Genomic DNA, 19,663 nt, shown 5'->3' with positions numbered 1-19,663 from the left:
AATTCACTTATATAACAAATTTGTCTTTTTGAAATGTATGAACTCATGATTATGTCTTAATTTGCCTTTCTTCATTTGTGTGAGCGTTTTGAATCTTTGTTCACGGAAGGTGCTTGAGTTGGATGATTTTCTTGGAGATTTCAAGTCAAGTCAACTTGTGTAATTGTTGAACTGAAAAATGATTTTCGCGGAAGGTGCTTGAGTTGGATGATTTTCTTGGAGATTTCAAGTCAAGTCAATTACACACTTGAGTTCGATGATTTTCTTGGAGATTTCAAGTCAAGTCAACTTGTGTAATTGCTGAACTGAACAATGATTTTCGCGGAAGGTGCTTGAGTTGGATAATTTTCTTGGAGATTTCAAGTCAAGTCAACTAGTGTAATTGCTGAACTGAAAAATGATTTTCGCGGAATGTGCTTGAGTTGGATCATTTTCTTAGAGATTTTGCGGAAGGTTCAAGTCAAGTCAACTAGTGTAATTGCTAAACTGAGAAATGATTTAGTCTCTGCGGCAATTGCTCTTTCCTCCCTTTGCTTTCTCCCCAATTTCTACCTCTGTCTATGCTTAGTGCAGAGAGAGAGAAATGGCGAGAGACACGGAGACAGAGAAAGAGACAGACAGACAGACAGAGACAGCGACAACGATGGAATGTTTCATGACTCTCTTGCACACGTGCTTCAGACTGTTTTAAGTTTTCTTCTCCATCTTCTGTTGCTGCTGCCGATGATGTTGGTGCTGCTACTGCCGATGATGTTGGTGCTGATAACCCCCCTCTTCGGGGAAAGTATGATGTGTTTACCAGTTTCAGAGGTGAGGACACCCGCTTAAATATTACCAGCCATTTTCATGCTGCCTTAATTGAGAAGTAAATTGAATATACCCTAAAAGCTATTAGAAAAAGTACTACTTAACCTAGAAGCTATTAGAAAAAGTACTAGGATTTTCTCCCATCCTCTTTCCATCCCCTCTTCTCACATTCTATATTTAGTCTTTCCTTTTCTATAAAAAAAAAAATTAATATAAAATGTTAACGTGGCTTAACCGTGATCATTCAAATAGGAGGGGAGAGAAAGAGAGAGAATCTTACTCCATTAGAAAAGAAAGTGGATTCATTAGAATGTAGACCCTAGTTTCGGGTGGGGTTGGTTAGCCGTTCTCCCCTTCATTTCGTTGTCTCATCTTCCTACCTTCAGCTACGCTTTCCCCCTGCTCTCTATTTCGTTTTGCCCTTTTCTTTTTATCCCACTGGTGTCCCTCCTCCTTGCTCATCCATACTCCAATATGCAGTCATGCTTTACTGAGATGGTGTGTAGAGCTTCGGTGCTTGCACAGGCTCGAGTGTTCCCAACACCACCACCTTCTCTATGTCTGCCTTTGCTGGCAGTGTTGCTTGTGGATTTTCATGGACTTCTTTCTTCTGGTAGCTGGGATTCTTCTTATGGTCGCTTGATTTCTTCAATTAAGGCTGCGTACCAGGTGGTGCTTGAGGTTGGATGCTATGATCGACGAGTCGGCGTGAGGTTGGAGGCGTGGAATTGGGCGAATCATGAAATATTGTTGCAACGATGGCTACTGCTGAATTCTCGGCTTTCTTGAGTTTTTTCTGGTTTGGGCCCACGCTGTTGGTTGGGCTTTGCTTTGGTTTGCTTGGCTGGTCTATTTTGCTTGTCCATGTACTTTTGTCTTTGGACCACTGGTTGTATGGTTGGAAAGAAGACACCCGCTTTATTTTGAGTTGAGATCTTTGCATATGACCATTTTCAATATAATATTGCTTTAGACGTTGATGTGAAATAACAACGGCAAACTTTAAATTCTTTTGTTTTTCGACTATAAAGTAATCTGAATTGTTATGGCCCCCGAGCATAATTACTTCGCCAACTTCGTCTTTTAATTCAAACAACTAAGCCAAACAGGATTGCTCCACATCAAATTTATCTCCAATAACCATATCGATTGACATGGTTTTGCGTCTGAGCTCGTGTTTTGGTCTTGGTCGACAAATCGCCTTCTGAATCAATTTTTGTACTTGGCTAAGAAATTTCAATTTGTTCTTCCAGGCCGACCGTATTTTCCCTTTCAGACGAAAGGATAGGTGACCTAACTTCTTCCTTGGCCAAATTGGTGATTCTTATGCTGAGACTTGATTAGGGCCGAAGTGAAAAATTGCCATGGCTTTTTAGTCCAACTACACTTCAAACAAAATTGATTTGTATGAACGAACGTAAGGAAATTGTGTTCCTCATGAAGTGTTCCTCACAACGACTAGCGTCGTGAGATCTAGGTTCGTCGAGATTGGACTTGTTAGATTTCTAGGTTGGTTGTGGTGCGGTAGTGTTGATCGACAATAGTTGATCATAGGTAACCTTAGGTTAGATGCAGGTCAATCATGTGATTCAGCCAGCTGCGTTTGTAGATGGTAGTGCTAGGCAAAGACATAATTGGTTTCGTCAGAAAGCGATGGTCTATGGTGCACAACAATTGATTTCAATGGCAGATGGTTTAATGCGACTCAACTCCAGACTTCAACATACTCTTTTTTTTTTCTCTGACTATGAACGACAAATAAAACCTCTAAGTATCAAACCTATTTTGATACCAAGTTGAAACTAAACGAAAGGACGAGCAAACGAAATATAACTATGAACATTATTTTATTAACGAAAAACAAATAAACGAGAATGTCGAAACGGTTACAAATTGAGGACTATTAGATTGACTTATTTACAAGTAAATAACAAGCATACAATTTATAATACACTAAACTCTAATATCTAAACGAAAACCTAATTTGAACGGACGGGGCCCAAACCCTAATTATTTTCCAACAATAACAACAAATATAAACACAGCAAAAATAGAAAGCTTGAAAGTACTATGTAACATTGGAAAAAAAGGAAAGAAAAAAGTATTACGTAACCTAGAAACTACTAGAAAAAGGACTAGGATTCTCTCCCATCCTCTTTCCATCCCCTCCTCTCACATTCTCTATTTAGTCCTTCCTTTTCTATAAAAAAAATTTAATATAAAATGTTAATGTGGCTTAACCGTGACTATTCAAATAGGAAGGGAGAGAAAGGGAGGGGAAAAAAGAGAGGATAGAATCCTACTCCATTAGAAAAGAAAGTGGATTCACTAGAATGTAGACCCTAGTTTCGGATGGGGTTGGTTAGCCGTTCTCCCCTTCCTTTCATTGTCTTATCTTCCTACCTTCAGCTGCGCTTTCCCCCTGCTCTCTATTTTGTTTTGCCCTTTTCTTCTTATCCCATTGACGTCCCTCCTCCTTGTTCATCCATACTCTAATATGCAGTCATGCTTTACTGAGATGGTGTGTAGAAATTCGGTGCTTGCACAGGCTCGAGTGTTCCCAACACCACTACCTTCTCTATGTCTGCCTTTGCTGGTAGTGTTGCTCGTGGATTTTTATGGACTTCTTTCTTCTGGTAGCCGGAATTCTTCTTCTGGTCTCTTGATTTCTTCAATTAAGGTTGCATACCAGGTGGTGCTTGAGGTTGGATGCTATGATCTACAAGTCGGCATGAGGTTGGAGGCGTGGAATTGGGCGAATCATGAAATATTGTTGCAACGTGGCTGCTGCTGAATTCTCAGCTTTCTTTAGTTTTTTTTTCTGGTTTGGGCCCACGCTGTTGGTTGGGCTTTGCTTTGGTTTGCTTGGCTGGTCTATTTTGCTTGTCTATGTACTTTTGTCTTTGGATCATTGATCGTATAGTTTGTAAGTTTGTTTGCTTCTTGTGGTAATATATTTACCTTTTTACCCAAAAAAAAAAATAAAAAAATCCATTCCGACTTTGGAGGGGCAAAGTAATGAGAATAAAAATGTTAAGCTTAATTAATCAGTTTATATGAACATTATCAGGGTCCGACCGTCATGGGCCATGGCCCCAATTAAACTGGAGCCGGAATGACATAGCGAGTGACGTAAGAAAGCTCACTCTCAAACTCAAAGTCAAAGAAGCATCTAATATTTCTATAATATTTTTATGTATGCAATAATTTGATTGTCACGACTCACGATTTGTTTGAAAAAGATTATTATGTGTCCAGCATATCGTGTCAAATAGTGAGGGTTTAGCACTAAACACTGTACTACTACTACACTATGAGAATTTTTTTTAACGTTTAACATAATCATTAAAACCAGAAAGTCCCCTTTTAAAGTCAATACGAGCCTGACGGCCCACCAAATGCAGCAACGAGACTACCTCAATCCGAAAAAATAAATTCAGGAAAAATAATGAAGATGACTTGAAAATTTTGAGTTTTAACCAAAATGACAAAAAGATATTGTAAGTGAATTATATCAGGAGTGACTTTTTAGCAGTGTTCTAAAAAACGGTTGAGGCGGCCGCCTAGGCGGCGGTGCTCCACCCCAATTAACTCAAAATCGTTTCTTAAATCGGCAAGGTCTGTGCGGACACAGAGACGGATCTATTAAGGGACCTGGGTGGTCCCAGGACCACTCGGAAGCCCAAACTAGTGGCTGTGAGACCTTCGCAGACCACCCAAATATAGGTATATGGTGGAGGAGAAAACAACGGCGATGGCTTCTTTGTTATGGTCTTCTGCAAAACCAGAAGGTGGAGAAGAACTGAAGAAGACGACTAACCATTTAGTAAAACAATGTGTTTTTGCTATTGGTTTGAAAACACTTTCCTCAGCCACGTGGGAGGCTTTTTAGCCTCACCATTCTTATTAAAAAAAAAAAAAAAAACTAAAAATCACGTGGGTTGCTTTGCTGTACAGTCCACTTTATCAATTCTAGTATGTTTTCTCCTCCACCACTTAATCCTCTCATTCCTAAATTTAAGTGTTATATTTTAGTTGAAATTAATACTATAAAATATCTTGAATGTAAGCCTTATATGTATATTCCCATCTCTACCTAGCACGAGGCATTTTAGGAGCTCACTGGCTTCTGGTTCTATCGGAACTTCGAAGTTAAGCGAGTAGCGCGCGAGAGCAATTCCATGATAGGTGACCCACTAGGAAGTTCTTGTGTGAGTTCCTAGAAACAAAACCGTGAGGGCGTGGTTGGGGCCCAAAGCGGACAATATCATGCTACGATGGAGTCGAGCCCGGGATGTGGTGGGGGCCTAGGCGAGAATCCACACCCCTGGGCGATATGGGATGTTACAATCCAGCCCCTTAGGGGCCCGACATCCTCTTCGGCACACTTCCGGTCAGGGATTGGCTCTAATACCAAATTGTTACATCCCGGCCTAGGCCCACCACATCCCCAGCCTGCTTCACTACCGTAACACAATATTGTCTGCTTTGGGCCTTGACCATGCCCTCACGGTTTTGTTTCTAGGAACTCACACGAGAACTTCCCAGTGGGTCACCCATCATGGGAGTGCTCTCGCGCGCTACTCGCTTAACTTCGAAGTTCCTATGGAACCCGAAGCCAGTGAGCTCCCAAAAGGCCTCGTGCTAGGTAAAGATGAAAATATACATATAAGGCTTACATGATCCACTCCCCTGGGCGATGTGGGATGTTACATAACCGTGAACTTCGCAAGACTAGCAACCTTATCTTCAGGCTCTAGAACCCGAAGGCTGAGACATGTTCCTTTTTCAGCTGCAGTCGTGAGATTCAGAAGTCAGCAGCGCGCCCAACACAACATCAACTTATTTTACTCACCGGCCGAGCTCGACCATCGAGTTGGCACGCCCCACACACAACCAAATGATGTAGTGAACTGTTTAATTACTCGACCTGCGCGTCACGTAGGCTTAGTAGTTTATAGGGTCAACACGTTAAAATGAACAGTACCGAGAGTGTTTCATTAAGCCTCCCATCAAACCTTGGACTATTCTTCTTTTGATTAAACTACAGCAATTGAATTGAAAATGAACTAAGATAAACCTCTATTATAATTTGGATTAGGCCACAAAAATCAAGCTTATGTCAAGTGTATTTTAAAATCATATTCTCTTTTCGAATTTTAAAGATCTAAAAGCTATTATTATTATTATTTAATTTTTAGTAGATCGATAAATTTTTAAAATCATACATACCTGACATTTTTTTTTTTTTTTTTTTGAGAAAGGATAGCGTTAGTGGGTTAAATTGTTAGTTTTTAGAGGAATGAGATCAAACCTGCACCATAGTGCATTAGCATGATTCCTTTTTGTCACTGCCGTAAAACGTCATATGCTATATAACTAACAAATTTAAATCTTATATTTTTACCAATTCTGCTTTTCTTTTTGTGGTGCTATCCACACACATTTTTCACACACTCTTTGTTCATTTATGTCCTTTGATCTTCTTCAATTTCATTTGACTTGAATATGTGTTGAAGGTAAAAAGGGGTGTGTTGATAGGAACAATGCTTGGTTACTCAAGAATGAGTATGAGCTCCTAATCAAAACTCATCATTTTCGAATCACAGAGTTTTATGCTTATGATCAAAACCATTCATATTATAAATCACTCTGTAGAAATCATTTTTACAAAAATTGAATTAAAACTAAGGTTGTTTAGTTAATCTATTATAGCAAATACATAGACGGTTCGTAATACTTTTACCAATTTCGTTCATCTGTTTTTATACAGTTCGATGACCAAACGACTTTAGTTTTAATTATTATTTTTTTCGCAAATGCGATCTTTATAGAGTGATTTATGAATATAAACAATATTAACCATAAATACGGAGTTTTATAAATCGGTAACAAAACAATTTTGAGTAAGAACTTATCTCATATTTTGAGTACTCAAATATTATTATGTGGTAGCACCAATTTCTTTTTATTGAGAATTTATTTTTACCGATTTAGGTAGTCTCGCTGCTGCATTTGGTGGGCTGCCGAGCTCGTATTGACTTGAAACGAGGACTTTCCGGTTTTAACTATTGTGTTAAACGTTAGAAAAATGCTCATGGTGTAGTACCGTGTTTCGCGCTAAACCCTGACCATTCGACACGATGTGCTGGACACAAAATAATCTTTTTTAAACAAATCGTGAGTTGTGACAATCAAATTATTTGCATACTTAAAAATATTATAGATATATTAGATGCTTCTTTGACTTTGAGAGAGAGCTCTCTTGCGGCACTCACTATGTCATTTCGGCTCCAGATTCATTGGGGGCATGGCTCAGGACGGTCGGACCCTGATAATGTTCATATAAACTGATTAATTAAGCTTAACATTTTTATTCTCATTACCTTGCCCCTCCAAAGTCGGAATGGATTCAAGGTTCTAGTGAATCCACTTTCTTTTCTAATAGCTTCTCGATCACGTAGTACTTTTTTTTTTCTTTTCTTTCTTTCCAATATTACGTTGTACTTTCAAGCTTTATGTTTTTGCAGTTTTATATTTGTTGTTATTGTTGGAAAATAATAAGTTTAGGGTTTGGGCCCCGTCCATTCAAATTAGGTTTTTGTTTAGAGATCAGGGTTTAGTTTATTATAAATTGTATGTTTGTTGTTCACTTGTAAATAAGTCAATTTAATAGCCTTTACTTTATAGCCATCTAGATAGTCTCGTTTATTTGTTTTTCGTTAATAAAACAATGTTCATATTTATATTTCGTTTGATCATCCTTTCGTTTGGTTTCAACTTGGTATCAAAGCAGGTTTGATTCTTAGGGGTTTGATTCTTAAGGGTTTGATTTGCTTCGGTTTTGTTCGTATCAATTTATCTGTTTCCGTTGTTGTTTTGTCCAGTTTCGTTCTGGGAAACTTTTTTTGGTTTTTGGTTTGAGTTACCCTTTGTTTGTCGTTCATAGTCAGAGAAAGAGAAAAAGTATGTTGAAGTATGAAGCTGAGTCGCATCGAACCAACTGCCATTGAGATCAATTGTTGTGCACCACCACCTTCTGACGAAACCAATTATGTCTTTGCTTAGCACCACCATCTGTAAACGCAGCTGGTTGAATCGCATGATTGACCTGCATCTAACTTGACGTTACCTGTGATCATATGTTGTTGATCAACACTGCCGCACCACCACCAACCTAAAAATCTAACAAGTCGGTCTCGACGAACCCGGATCTCACGATGCCAGTCGTCATGAGGAACACTTTATGAGGAGCACAATTTCCTTATGTTCTTGCATACAAATCAACTTCATTTGAAGTGTGGTTGGACTAAAAGGCCAGGAAAATTTTTCACTTTGGCCCCAATTAAGTCTTAGCATAAGAGAATTATCAATTTGGCCAAGGAAGAAGTTAGGTCACTTATTTTTTTGTTTGAAAAGGAAAATACGGTCGGCCTGGAAGAACAATTGAAATTTCTTAGCCAAGTACAAAAATTGATTTAGAAGGCGATTTGTCGACCAAGGTCGAAACACAGGCTCAGACGCAAAAACCATGTCAATCGATATGGTTATCGGAGATGAATTTGATGTGGAGCAATCTTGTTCGACTGAGTTGTTTGAATTAAAAGATGAATTTGACGAAGTAATTATGCTCAGGGGCCATAACAATTTGGATTACTTTATAGTCGAAAACAAAAGAATTTAAAATTGCCATTGTTATTTTACATCAACGTCGAAAGCAATATTATTTTGAAAATGGTCATATGCAAAGCTCTCGACTCAGAATAAAGCATCATTGACCTCCTCTTCAGAAGGGGTGTTAAGGGGGAGCGAAAGATGCAGTCGCACATGGGCTCGATTTTGAAGGGTTCCCCAAAATTTTTGTCATCTAATCTAATATTTATATGTAATAATGTTCTGTATTTAAAAATTGCTTTTGTTATGTAATAATGTTCTATATTTAAAAATTGTTTTTGTTAGCACTTTAAAAATTCATTGTGCTCTCCTTATAAGCGTATTTTATTTCCTTTCTAACACCTTAAAATGGTATTCGTTTTTCAATTTTATTATAAATAATGTTATATATTGAAGTGAAATTTTAAAGTTAGAGTTTTTTAAGGTTTTTTTCCTTGTTTGCTTGTTTAAGATTAAGTTGCTTTTGATTATTTAGTGAACGTTATATTTGTAGCTCTTTTTACTTATTATTAATGACATTTGTAAACATGCAACCACTGAGTGCTAAACTTTGTTTTGATTTAAGTGATTGTTTTCTAGCGTTATACATTGTCCTACCATTTTTTTTTTTTTAAACTATCTTAAGGAGGAGCCCCTTCATAAATTTCATACAGGGCCTTCAAAATCTCAAAGACGACCCTGCTCCTCTTCATTATGGTTTGGCCACTTTATTTTCGTTTGTTAAAAAAAAATAATATGAGAATTTCATTTTCTTAACCATTCGGTTGTTCGACCGATGCTAAGGAAATAAGGGGGCAACAAACCGTTGTTTGAAAGAAAAATAAAACAATTTCAATGGCCACCTATTTTAGTCAATAGGCCTTCATATAGGCTAGTTGGTTAATCCGGCCGAAAAGGTTCACATCTAAGTCAACCGAAAAGGCGTATAGGACGAAGCTCAAGGAAACTGGGGGGGGGGGGGGTGGAGGCACGTTTGAGCCTAAATTAACATTTTAGGCCGAATTAAGTCTCGGCATTCTCAACCTAGTAGTGTTAGAGTAGCCAAGTCCTAGACAAAGTAGGATTGTTTGAGAACTAAAGTGTGGCCAAGTCCCAAATAATGTGTAACTATTTGAAGATTGGGTATGGTCTTTGGATAGAAGCTCGAACTGATCATGATTGGTTTTGGATGAGATATGAAAAGATCCTCAAACAAGTTTAGGTTTAGAATCCTAGTTTAAGATGAGGACGGCGAGACTATGTGATAGAATTTCAGCTGAGAATAATTTTGAGTATATTCAGAGAATATGTCTAGGAATTGGAATATTATCAGAATTTTATCAGTCGACTGGCTTGGGCACCAAGAAATTTATCCTATAAATACAATAAGGTGTTCAATGTAGACAACTCATTCGACACAACAAACAACTTAAACACTCTACACGAAAACCCTCGCTTTATGTGAAACATTCTCACACTTTTTGAGAAAACACTAACTATCCACCTCCCGTCAACACATATTCAGTTAGGACTAACAACACTATGTTAACAACCGGTAACATATTCAATTTGGACTAATAACACTGAAGCCGTAGAATCAAGTGATCAATGAACATATTTAGTTTGAATTAACAGCACTACTTATGGTTGGTTGGTTATCTATCCAAGTCTCGGGCGATAAAGAGTTTCTAACTTTTTCATAGAAATAGGTCATTCCATTAGCTTCCCAACGAGTTGAAGTTTTCTATGATTGGTTACTCTTAAGTGCATTTTGCAGTTTGGCATTCAGACGGTTGAACCACATTTACCATACAAACGCTTATTTCATTTGCATACTTCTGTCCTTGTAGGCTGATGTTAATTCAACGCAATATTCTCACGAATATAGTCGAGACAGCCAAACCTGGAGTAGGAGATCCTGAACTTCGCAGTGATCTAGACAATCTTGTCTTTAAGTTTTAGAACCCAAGATCAAGACGTATTCCTTCGTCGATCGTAATCACTAGAGTACAGAAGTCAGCAACTCACTTGACACCACCATCACTAAATCTATTCTACTCACCCGGCCGAGCTTGGTTGCAATTTGACACGTCCGCATTCACTAGAAAGACATAGTTAGCTCATAGTTACTCGACATGCGCTTTGTTATTTTTAGGGTCAACAGTACTGTTGAAGTTATTTTAATCAATGTCACTCTTCCTTAAATTAATAATGGGGGAGGAAATGAGGCAAATTAAAAAAAATAAAAAAATAAAAAAATAAAAAATAATCATCTTTTGACAACGTCTACGTAAGACACTGATCAAAATGGTGAAACATTCAAAATACCATAAATTGCCCTTTAAGAAGAGTGCTGATAAACCCACCTCAGTGTTCTATTTCCAACCCATATTATAATTTCACCCACCGTAAAAAGTTAAAAAATTGAAATACTATTTCTCCACCCACTGTTATACCTAAAATAACCTCAACTATACATTTAAATTCTTTTTTAATTTTTAGTAGAATAAATATTAGCTAATAAGCCCAGCAACTTTGTTTTGCAAACCCAGCGAAAGATATGAAGAGCTTCCTCCCCGCGATCTTGTTTTGCAAACCAAATGATGATGTTGTTCCTTGAGACAGTGCTTCTTCTTGGCATCTGCTTGAATAACTTATAGGTGTCATCAATTAAACCACAGCTAGCATATATGTGCATGAGTACTCCCCAACTCACAACATTCATCTCACGCATACCATCAAACAACCGGCGTGCATACTCCACACCACTACCCAACTCTCTACTCGTTGCATACAAATTAACCGAACTCGTCTGAACAAACACTTTGGACCCAAACCCACTTCCCAAACCCTCCCGTGCACATGTTCCCCTTCTCTCACCAACCTTGACCTTGCACTAATACATACGAATAGGTAAACCCATCAGCCTCTGCCTCCGAACCCATTAGCCGTTTATACAATTTAACAGATTTTCGCGGTGTGGCCTATGATCATCTGGTTCCCCTCATTTCGACATTTTCAAAAACTTTGAGGGCGTGATCGAGACACCCAGAAGCAACGTAGAATGATAAAATCCGAACAAGAATGTAGCTTTTTTGTGTGAGTCTGTGAATTGTTATTTTTGGTGTGAATTAGGGGTGTACTTGCAAATCAATGGAAGCAAGTACTTTTTGGTTTTAGTCTTTATATGTCATTTTATAAGAGGGTAAAAAGGGCATCAAATTTTTTTATTAAAATGTGAGTGGGGAGAGAAGACATTGGGATGAAATTATCAGCTCTTCTTAAGAATTTTAAAATTACAATTGAATTAAAAGGAGTTATGATAATAGTTCAAGTCGGTAAGAAAATATTTTGCTCACCTCCTAGGGCGGGGTCAGGTTCACCCTCCAAGAGGTAATAGGGCATATGTTACTCTTCAACTGGATATCTTGGAGGATGGTAACAGGGCATAGGTTCCTTTTCAACTGGATATCTTGGAGAATAGTAATAGGATCTAGGTTCAGCCTCTAGGAGGTAATAGGGCATAGGTTTCTGTTCAACTGGATATCTTGGAGAATGGTAATAGGGCAAAGGTTCCTCTTCAACTGGATATCTTGGAGAATAGTAATAGGGCCTAGGTTCCTCAGGACATGTTGACTTCAAACTCTTAAAAAGCATTGGCTTCAAACTCATAACACGCATTGGCTTTAGGTCCAAAAAACTAGTTTTCCTGTAAGATTGACAGACTAACAGCTCGGCACTATTGTCAATTCTACTTCCACTGGCTTCCTCTTCAGACTCATCACTTGATCCACCGTCTTTGGGCTCACTGGCTTCAAAATCATCATGGCGTATTTCTTCTTCTTCTTCTTCTTCTTCTTCTTCTTCTATGACCTGAGACGAAAAATGTAGTACTTTATTAAAATTTCTTTTAATAAACTAGGAAAACTGGGAGAATTAAGGAAATTTTTGTTTTTTTCTTCTCTTTTTTTCGAGTATACGATGAAGATGGATATTTTAAAGATACATGTAACATAAAGGTATTAAAAAATGAGGCCTCTTTCAAAGTGAGAGGCCCAAGGCATAGGCCTTACTCGTTTTGCTTCTGGGACACCTCTCATGATAACATGATCAAATTTGAATCTCTCATAATCTTCCGCATACAATGGGCATATCCCACAGTTTTCCACCTTCATGTCGGAAGTGGGTTCGCCGGAATTCTGATCCACCAGGAAGAATTCAACAGAGGCTTCATTGGCAAGGTTGCAAAAGTCGGGGGAGCATTTTTTTGCTACCTCTTCACTTTCAAAGGCCTCATTCCACAGGTACACGTGATGTTGGTCGTAACAGTAGTCATTCAATTTCCAACCGTCTTCTCCGGTACGGAAGTCACTAGTGAGCATTTCATGGCTTTCACCCATGAATTTGGCATTGAAACTAGCTCTTATTACCATCCATTTCAGCTGGCAGTTCAACTCGCAAGAAACAACAACAGCAAGCGCGAAACCCAATAATCCTGTTCGAAACCAATCTTGACGAAGCTCGATGTTTACAGAAGATTCCTCACTTTGATAGCTGAACCAATTTGGAATTTCTTTTCCCGGACATACAATGCTAAACCAAGGCAAATAACTGTAATACTCCTGTAACATTAATGGGAATTATATTTATTTAAATTTGTGAGAAACTAGGAGCTGCTCCAACCTTAATTTGGTCAGAGCACAAAATCATATCTATTCAATTCAACAACATGCGAGAAAGACAAAGGGAGACGTACATGGTCGTCGTCGTGTTCATCATCTTCTTCTTTTTCTCTTGACTTTGACGATGCAATTGCCACTTGCATAATTCTAAGCTGTGCATAATCCATCATGTTGCTCCTTGCATTATGATCCAAATTTCGGCAATTAGAAAAATCAAGTTCTTGATCAGAATATTTATAGTTATCCCAACCTTGTGTGTAGTGTGTGGTCCTTGAACTTGACACCGTCTTCAGTGATGTGCAGCCATGTGCTCGAAGTGAACATTCTACTGGGAGCTCTGGTAAAGCTTGAAGCCACTTGCAGCCAATTAAGAAGAGTATATGCAATCGAGAAGCTTGTTTAATTCTCGCAGGTAAGCTCCTAATCATGCTTCTACTCAAATCTAAAGATTGCAAGGAGGTTGTGCAAACTAGGCCATCGGGGATTCCTAAAAGACCGCTGCGACTGAGATTTAGAAATTCCAAAGAGGGCAAACCGACAGAGTTGGAAGGCAATTTTTTTAGTTTCCGACAGGCATAAAAGCTGAGATTTTTAAGATTGGTCAACTTGTAGATACTTCTTGAGACAACCTTAAGGTTCTTGCACATGCCAAGATCTAATGAGTGAAGCCCAATTAGATTTCCAATAGATGAAGGAAGCTTTTCGACCGCTGTCGTTTCCAAATTAAGAGATTGCAGATGTTCCATTGGCTCCAAGATTTGAGGGAATCTGTAAAACATCGAGCACCATTTGAGATCAAGACTCACAAGAGATTTCAACTCACAAATGCTCTTTGGGATACTTAAAAGCTTTCTGCAGCCTCTTAAGTCAATTCTTTCGAGCACAGGGAGAAACTTGATTGATGAGTGTAGCTCTTGAACAGCTGTTTTATTTAAAATTGGAGACTCCAAATGTTTTATTGGGACCACAATCTCTGGGAAGGATTCAAGTTTAGAGCACCAAGACAGATTAAGGAACTTGAGAGATTTCAACTTGCAAATATTGGTAAGACTGATAAGACTCGTGCAACTTCCAAGATCAAGATAAGTAAGCTTGTCAAGATGTTGAAAATACGAAGGAATTTCAACCAAACTTTTACAGCCATGAAGATTTATGTGCCCAATTTTTTTGCTCCGAGAGAGATTTGGAACTTCAGTTAGATCGCTAGAGTACTGCAGATTGATCACCTTTAAGTTCACAAGTCTCTGTAACAAAATTAAAGATAACTAATAAGTGTGACTTTCTACAATGCAATTTATACAAGAACTAAAATAAACATATATACCTGGTCCTCTTTCCAAAGATGTTTAACTCGGCTATTGGGCATATGAAGCTCAACTAGATTTTCAGGAGAAAATTTTGACGGCAAAGATTTCAAAGGATATCGATCCCAATGAAGATAACGAAGAGAATTGGGAAGACTGATGGGACAACTTGTGCAACGTCCAAGATCAAGATAAGTAAGCTTGTCAAGATGTTGAAAATATGAAGGAATTTCAACCAAACTTTTACAGCCATGAAGATTTATGTGCCCAATTTTTGGACTCCCAGAGAGATTTGGAACTTCAGTTAGATATCTAGAGTACTGCAGATTGATCACTTCTAAGTTCACAAGTCTCTATAACAAAATTAAAGATAACTAATAAGCGTGACTTTCTACAATGCAATTTATACAATAACTAAAATAAACGTAGATACCTTGTTTTCTTTCCAAAGCTGGTTAACTCGGCTATAGGGCATATGGAGCTCAACTAGATTTTCAGGAGAAAAATTTGACGGTAAAGATTCCCAAGGATATTTGTACCAGTAAAGATAACGAAGAGAATTGGGAAGATCTAGAGAAGTGGTTAATGTGCTGTAGTTTCCAAAATGTTCAGAATAAACAATTAGCATTTCTAGGTTAAACATCACTTTGAAGTCTGCACGTTTCAATGGTTGCTTTTCAGTCTGCCAACATTTAATCAATATGGCTTGAACATGTCGAGTTCCCTGACAGTAAGAGCAAAGTTCAAATGCGAATATATATACAATAAATTTCAATCACATTAAACTTTCAGGAATCTGACTTTTATTTTTATTTTTTATGAATGAGTTCTTTGGTGTTTTATCATCTAAAGTTTGCTATACAATTTTAGTAGAAAAATAAAAGAAACAAATTGAATGCATTTGGCTCTTACCCTGTTACTTTCTAGTACACGATAGACATCCTCATCGTTGAACAACCTATTACGTTTACGGGGATCTTCAATACATTGTTCGTGAACAATTGTGCATCCCATTTCTTGAATCAAATCATGCATCTCTACCTGTGCTGAATGAATTGATATGAGAGAAGCATCAACGAGAGCTCTAATTCCAACCGCCGTGCCATAGAATCCACGAATGTCTAACATTTTTTTTACATCCTCTATATGCCTCCCTTGATGAAAACAAGCTATATCTAAAAATATCTCCTTCTCAATTAATCCCAATTGGTCATAACTTAGTCTCAACACTCTCTGGATATTTTTATTGGGAAATTGTTTCAACTTGTTCAATTCATCTTCCCATTCTTCTTTGCTCTTGCAATTTAGGAACAAGGACCCCAGAGTTATAACAGCTAATGGAATGCCTCCAGCATAATCCACCACCTTTTCTGGCAACTCCTTATAATCTATTGTAGGAGTATTGTTATTCTTGAAAGCACGTGAACAAAAGAGCTGGAGAGCATCATGCGGTTTTAATCCCTCAACCTCGTAGATCTTATCCTCTTCAACAGTTTGCCCAAATGTGCTCCTATCTCTACTTGTGATAATTATTCTGCTTCCAGTGCCATACTGAAGACGATTACCAACTAAACGTTCCATTTGTATTGAATCACTCACATCATCAAGAACAATGAGGACCTTTGTACGCATGAGCCTTTCTTGAACAAAAGTTGATCCTATGGACAGACCTTCTTCCTTTAATATCTCTTTAAGAAGGGTTTTTTCCAAGTGATTTAGTCCATTTGGTTGTTCTGAGTTCTCCCTGACATTTCTAAGAAAACAACAGGCTTCGAATTTAGAAGAGAGTTTGTGAAATACAGTTTCAGCAAGGGTGGTCTTGCCAATACCACCCATGCCCCAAATACCTACAGTGGTGCAAGTGTCCTGTGAATGAATGCCTAATAGCGATTCAATTTGCTCGATGCGGTTTCTAATTCCAACCAGACCTTTCAAATTGCATGATGATTCACATTTCAATCTGGTCCAAATGTGATCAACGACTTTCTTAATTAGATCTGCCTCCGCCTCCATCCTAGCATATTTAAGTATGATTATGTACGAAATCAAAAATTAGTCTTAAATATGCCTTACCAAATCTTAGCACAAATCAAATTGTCACAAGTTAAACAAAATTATTATTCTATACAAGTTAAAGAATTAGTTACCTTGATTTTACTGAATAATCAAACCCAGACAGATTGGCTGCAGTGGTCAAAGCATCCCTCCACTTCTGCACCTTGTCGATACTGTCGTTGAAACGTTTTTCAAGTTGACCAAATGCACGCGCATAACTCCCTCGCTGTTGTCGTACATCAGATGGATTGATGTCATAGAATATGGGTATAACTATCTGGCCAGATTCTTCCTTGCATTTGAGTATATGCACAAGTTCTTCCAAACACCACGTGGAAGAAGCATAGTTTTGTGAGAAAATGATCACCGAAAGAGTGGATTTCTCGATTGCCTCTAGAAGGGCAGGTGCGATTTCTTTTCCTCTCTTGATCTTGAAATCTATGAAGGTTTCAATTTTCTTCTCAACTAAGGCAGCATGAAAATGGCTGGTAATATTTAAGCGGGTGTCCTCACCTCTGAAACTGATAAACACATCATACTTTCCCCGAAGAGGGGGGTTATCAGCACCATTATCATCGGCAGCAGCAGCACCAACATCATCGGCAGCAGCAGCAGAAGATGGAGAAGAAAACTTAAACAGTCTGAAGCACATGTGCAAGAGAGTCATGAAACACTCCATCGTTGTCGCCGTCTCTGTCTGTCTGTCTGTCTCTCTCTCTCTATCTGTCTCTCTCTCTGTCTCCGTGTCTCTCGCCATTTCTCTCTCTCTCTGCACTAAGCATATAGACAGAGGTAGAAATTGGGGAGAAAGCAAAGGGAGGAGAGAGCAATTACACTAGTTGACTTGACTTGCACCTTCCGCGAAAATCATTTTTCAGTTCAGCAATTACACTAGTTGACTAGACTTGAAATCTCCAAGAAAATGATCCAACTCAAGCACCTTCCAAGAATATCATTTTTCAGTTCAGCAATTACACTAGTTGACTTGACTTGAAATCTCCAAGAAAATCATCCAACTCAAGCACCTTCCGCGAACAAATATTCAAAGTGTTCACACAAATGAAGAAAGGCAAATTAAGACATAATCATGAGTTCATACATTTCATAAAGACAAATTTGTTATATAAGCGGATGACCCAAATAAAAAATATGCAACATCCAACGTGTCTTGCTAGTCAACAGACGTTGAAGATGCGCTGCCTACTTTTCACATCTCTTGGCTTTAACATAGAAGACATAGGTTTCTTATACAAAGGTCTATCAGCTCACAAATATGTAGAGAATATACAGAGGAGAAAAAATACAATCTCTTGCTTCCATTGCTTTGTAATTTCAGTTTGATAATGACATAACTACTGCTATTGTTCTGAGAATGTAAGCACATTTGTCGAACTTCGTAAATATTATGTCTTATTTATTTATACCTGTAACATAAATGGTACACCACATGTTATTACATAAGTAGTGAAATTTTTTGTTTTTTATGTTATTAATGTTTTAACATAAAAATCTCACTACTTGTATGAAAACATAAAAATTAGCCATTGGATGTTCACCTTTGCCACCGTGAATAAGATCAATGAATTGATCAAAGTTTGCATCATCTATGAAATCAAGTAACTCAGAGTTGTTGATGTTATGACATGCTAGATGGTTTCCAAGCGCATCCATTTCGTATTCTTTGTTTGATGGTGAGGTGCAGCTGCTAATTGTGTGACATAAAGTATATACTTATATATACAGAATTCGTAGATGCGAGTTCCTGTTTATGTTAAGTGTGAAAGGAATCAGATGGGGGTTTTTTTATGACGTTTGAAACTGTAGCTCTTAGTATATAAGTACAAAATACTATTGGTCGTATATGTGTGGACTAAATGATGTAATTTACATAAAATAACCACCAAATAGGCATCAAAGTTTCGTTCACACTGAACGTTACTATAATAAAATCAATACTAAAACCCTGGACTATTCTTCTCTTGATTAAACTACAGTAGTTGAATTGACAATGAACTAAGATAAACCTCTATTATTTGGATTAGGCCACAAAAATCATGCTTATGTCAAATGTTTTTAAAAATCATGTTCTCCTTTCGAATTTTAAAGTTCCAAAAGCTATTATTATTATTGTTGTTGTTGTTTAATTTTTAGTAGATCGATAAATTTTTGAAATCATACATTCTTGACAATTTTTTTTTTTGACAAATAATAGCGTTAATGGGTTAAATTGTTAGTTTTTAAAGGGAGAGGATCAAAGGGGATCAAACCTGCACTAGAATGCATTAGCATGATTGCTTTTTGCCACTACTGTAACATCCCACATCGCCCAGGGGAGTGAATCCTCTATGCCTTATATGTATATTCTCATCTCTACCTAGCATGAGGCCTTTGGATCCTCTATGCCTTATATGTATATTCACATCTCTACCTAGCACGAGGCCTTTTGGGAGCTCACTGGCTCCCATGATGGGTGACCCACTAGGAAGTTACAATCCACCCCTAGCACGATATTGTCCGCTTTGGGCCCTGACTACACCCTCACGGTTTTGTTTCTGGGAACTCACACGAGAACTTCCCAGTGGTTCACCCATCATGGAAATGCTCTCGCGCTCTACTTGCTTAACTTTGAAGTTCCTACTGAACCCGAAGCCAGTGAGCTCCCAAAAGGCATCGTGCTAGGTAGAGATGGAAATATACATATAAGGCATAGAGGATCCACTCCCCTGGGCGATGTGGGATGTTACAGTAATGGCAAAAAGCAATCATGCTAATGCACTCTGCTGCAGGTTTGATCCCCTTTGATCCTCTCCCTCTAAAAACTAACAATTTAACCCATTAACGCTATTATTTGTCAAAAAAAAATTGTCAGGAATGTATGATTTCAAAAATTTATTGATCTACTAAAAATTAAACAATAATAATAATAATAGCTTTTGGAACTTTAAAATTCGAAAGGAGAACATGATTTTTAAAAACATTTGACATAAGCATGATTTTTGTGACCTAATCCAAATAATAGAGGTTTATCTTAGTTCGTTGTCAATTCAACTACTGTAGTTTAATCAAGAGAAGAATAGTCTAGGGTTTTAGTATTGATTTTATTATAGTAACGTTCAGTGTGAACGAAACTTTGATGCCTATTTGGTGGTTTATTTTATGTAA

At 37.8% G+C, this 19,663-nt stretch overlaps 1 protein-coding gene and 1 long non-coding RNA gene across 2 annotated transcripts; one reads left to right on the top strand and one right to left on the bottom strand.

The window, feature by feature from the left end:
- Window positions 1-205: 205 nt before the first annotated feature.
- Window positions 206-3,854, top strand: LOC148698127 (uncharacterized). The gene is made up of 2 exons (XR_015960854.1): window positions 206-810; window positions 1,288-3,854. It is a non-coding gene; the product is annotated as an uncharacterized LOC148698127 (long non-coding RNA).
- An 8,014-nt stretch (window positions 3,855-11,868) lies between these two features.
- On the bottom strand, window positions 11,869-17,925 carry LOC137714337 (TMV resistance protein N-like). The gene is made up of 9 exons (XM_088690382.1): window positions 17,442-17,925; window positions 16,594-17,336; window positions 15,359-16,460; window positions 14,880-15,170; window positions 14,467-14,799; window positions 13,217-14,386; window positions 12,552-13,082; window positions 12,029-12,333; window positions 11,869-11,953 (listed from the first exon to the last, which is right to left on the bottom strand). Exons 2-9 carry the CDS (start codon window positions 17,256-17,258, stop codon window positions 11,869-11,871), a joined length of 4,482 nt encoding a protein of 1,493 aa, XP_088546508.1. The 5' UTR covers window positions 17,259-17,336; window positions 17,442-17,925.
- Window positions 17,926-19,663: the final 1,738 nt, after the last annotated feature.

The sequence above is a fragment of the Pyrus communis genome, chromosome 3 (genome assembly GCF_041283825.1).
Source record: "Pyrus communis isolate YQ-2024b chromosome 3, ASM4128382v1, whole genome shotgun sequence".
In the NCBI taxonomy this organism is placed as follows: Eukaryota; Viridiplantae; Streptophyta; class Magnoliopsida; order Rosales; family Rosaceae; genus Pyrus; species Pyrus communis.
Note: the sequence above shows the minus strand (reverse complement) of the source record. Positions and strands in the feature narration are given on the sequence as shown.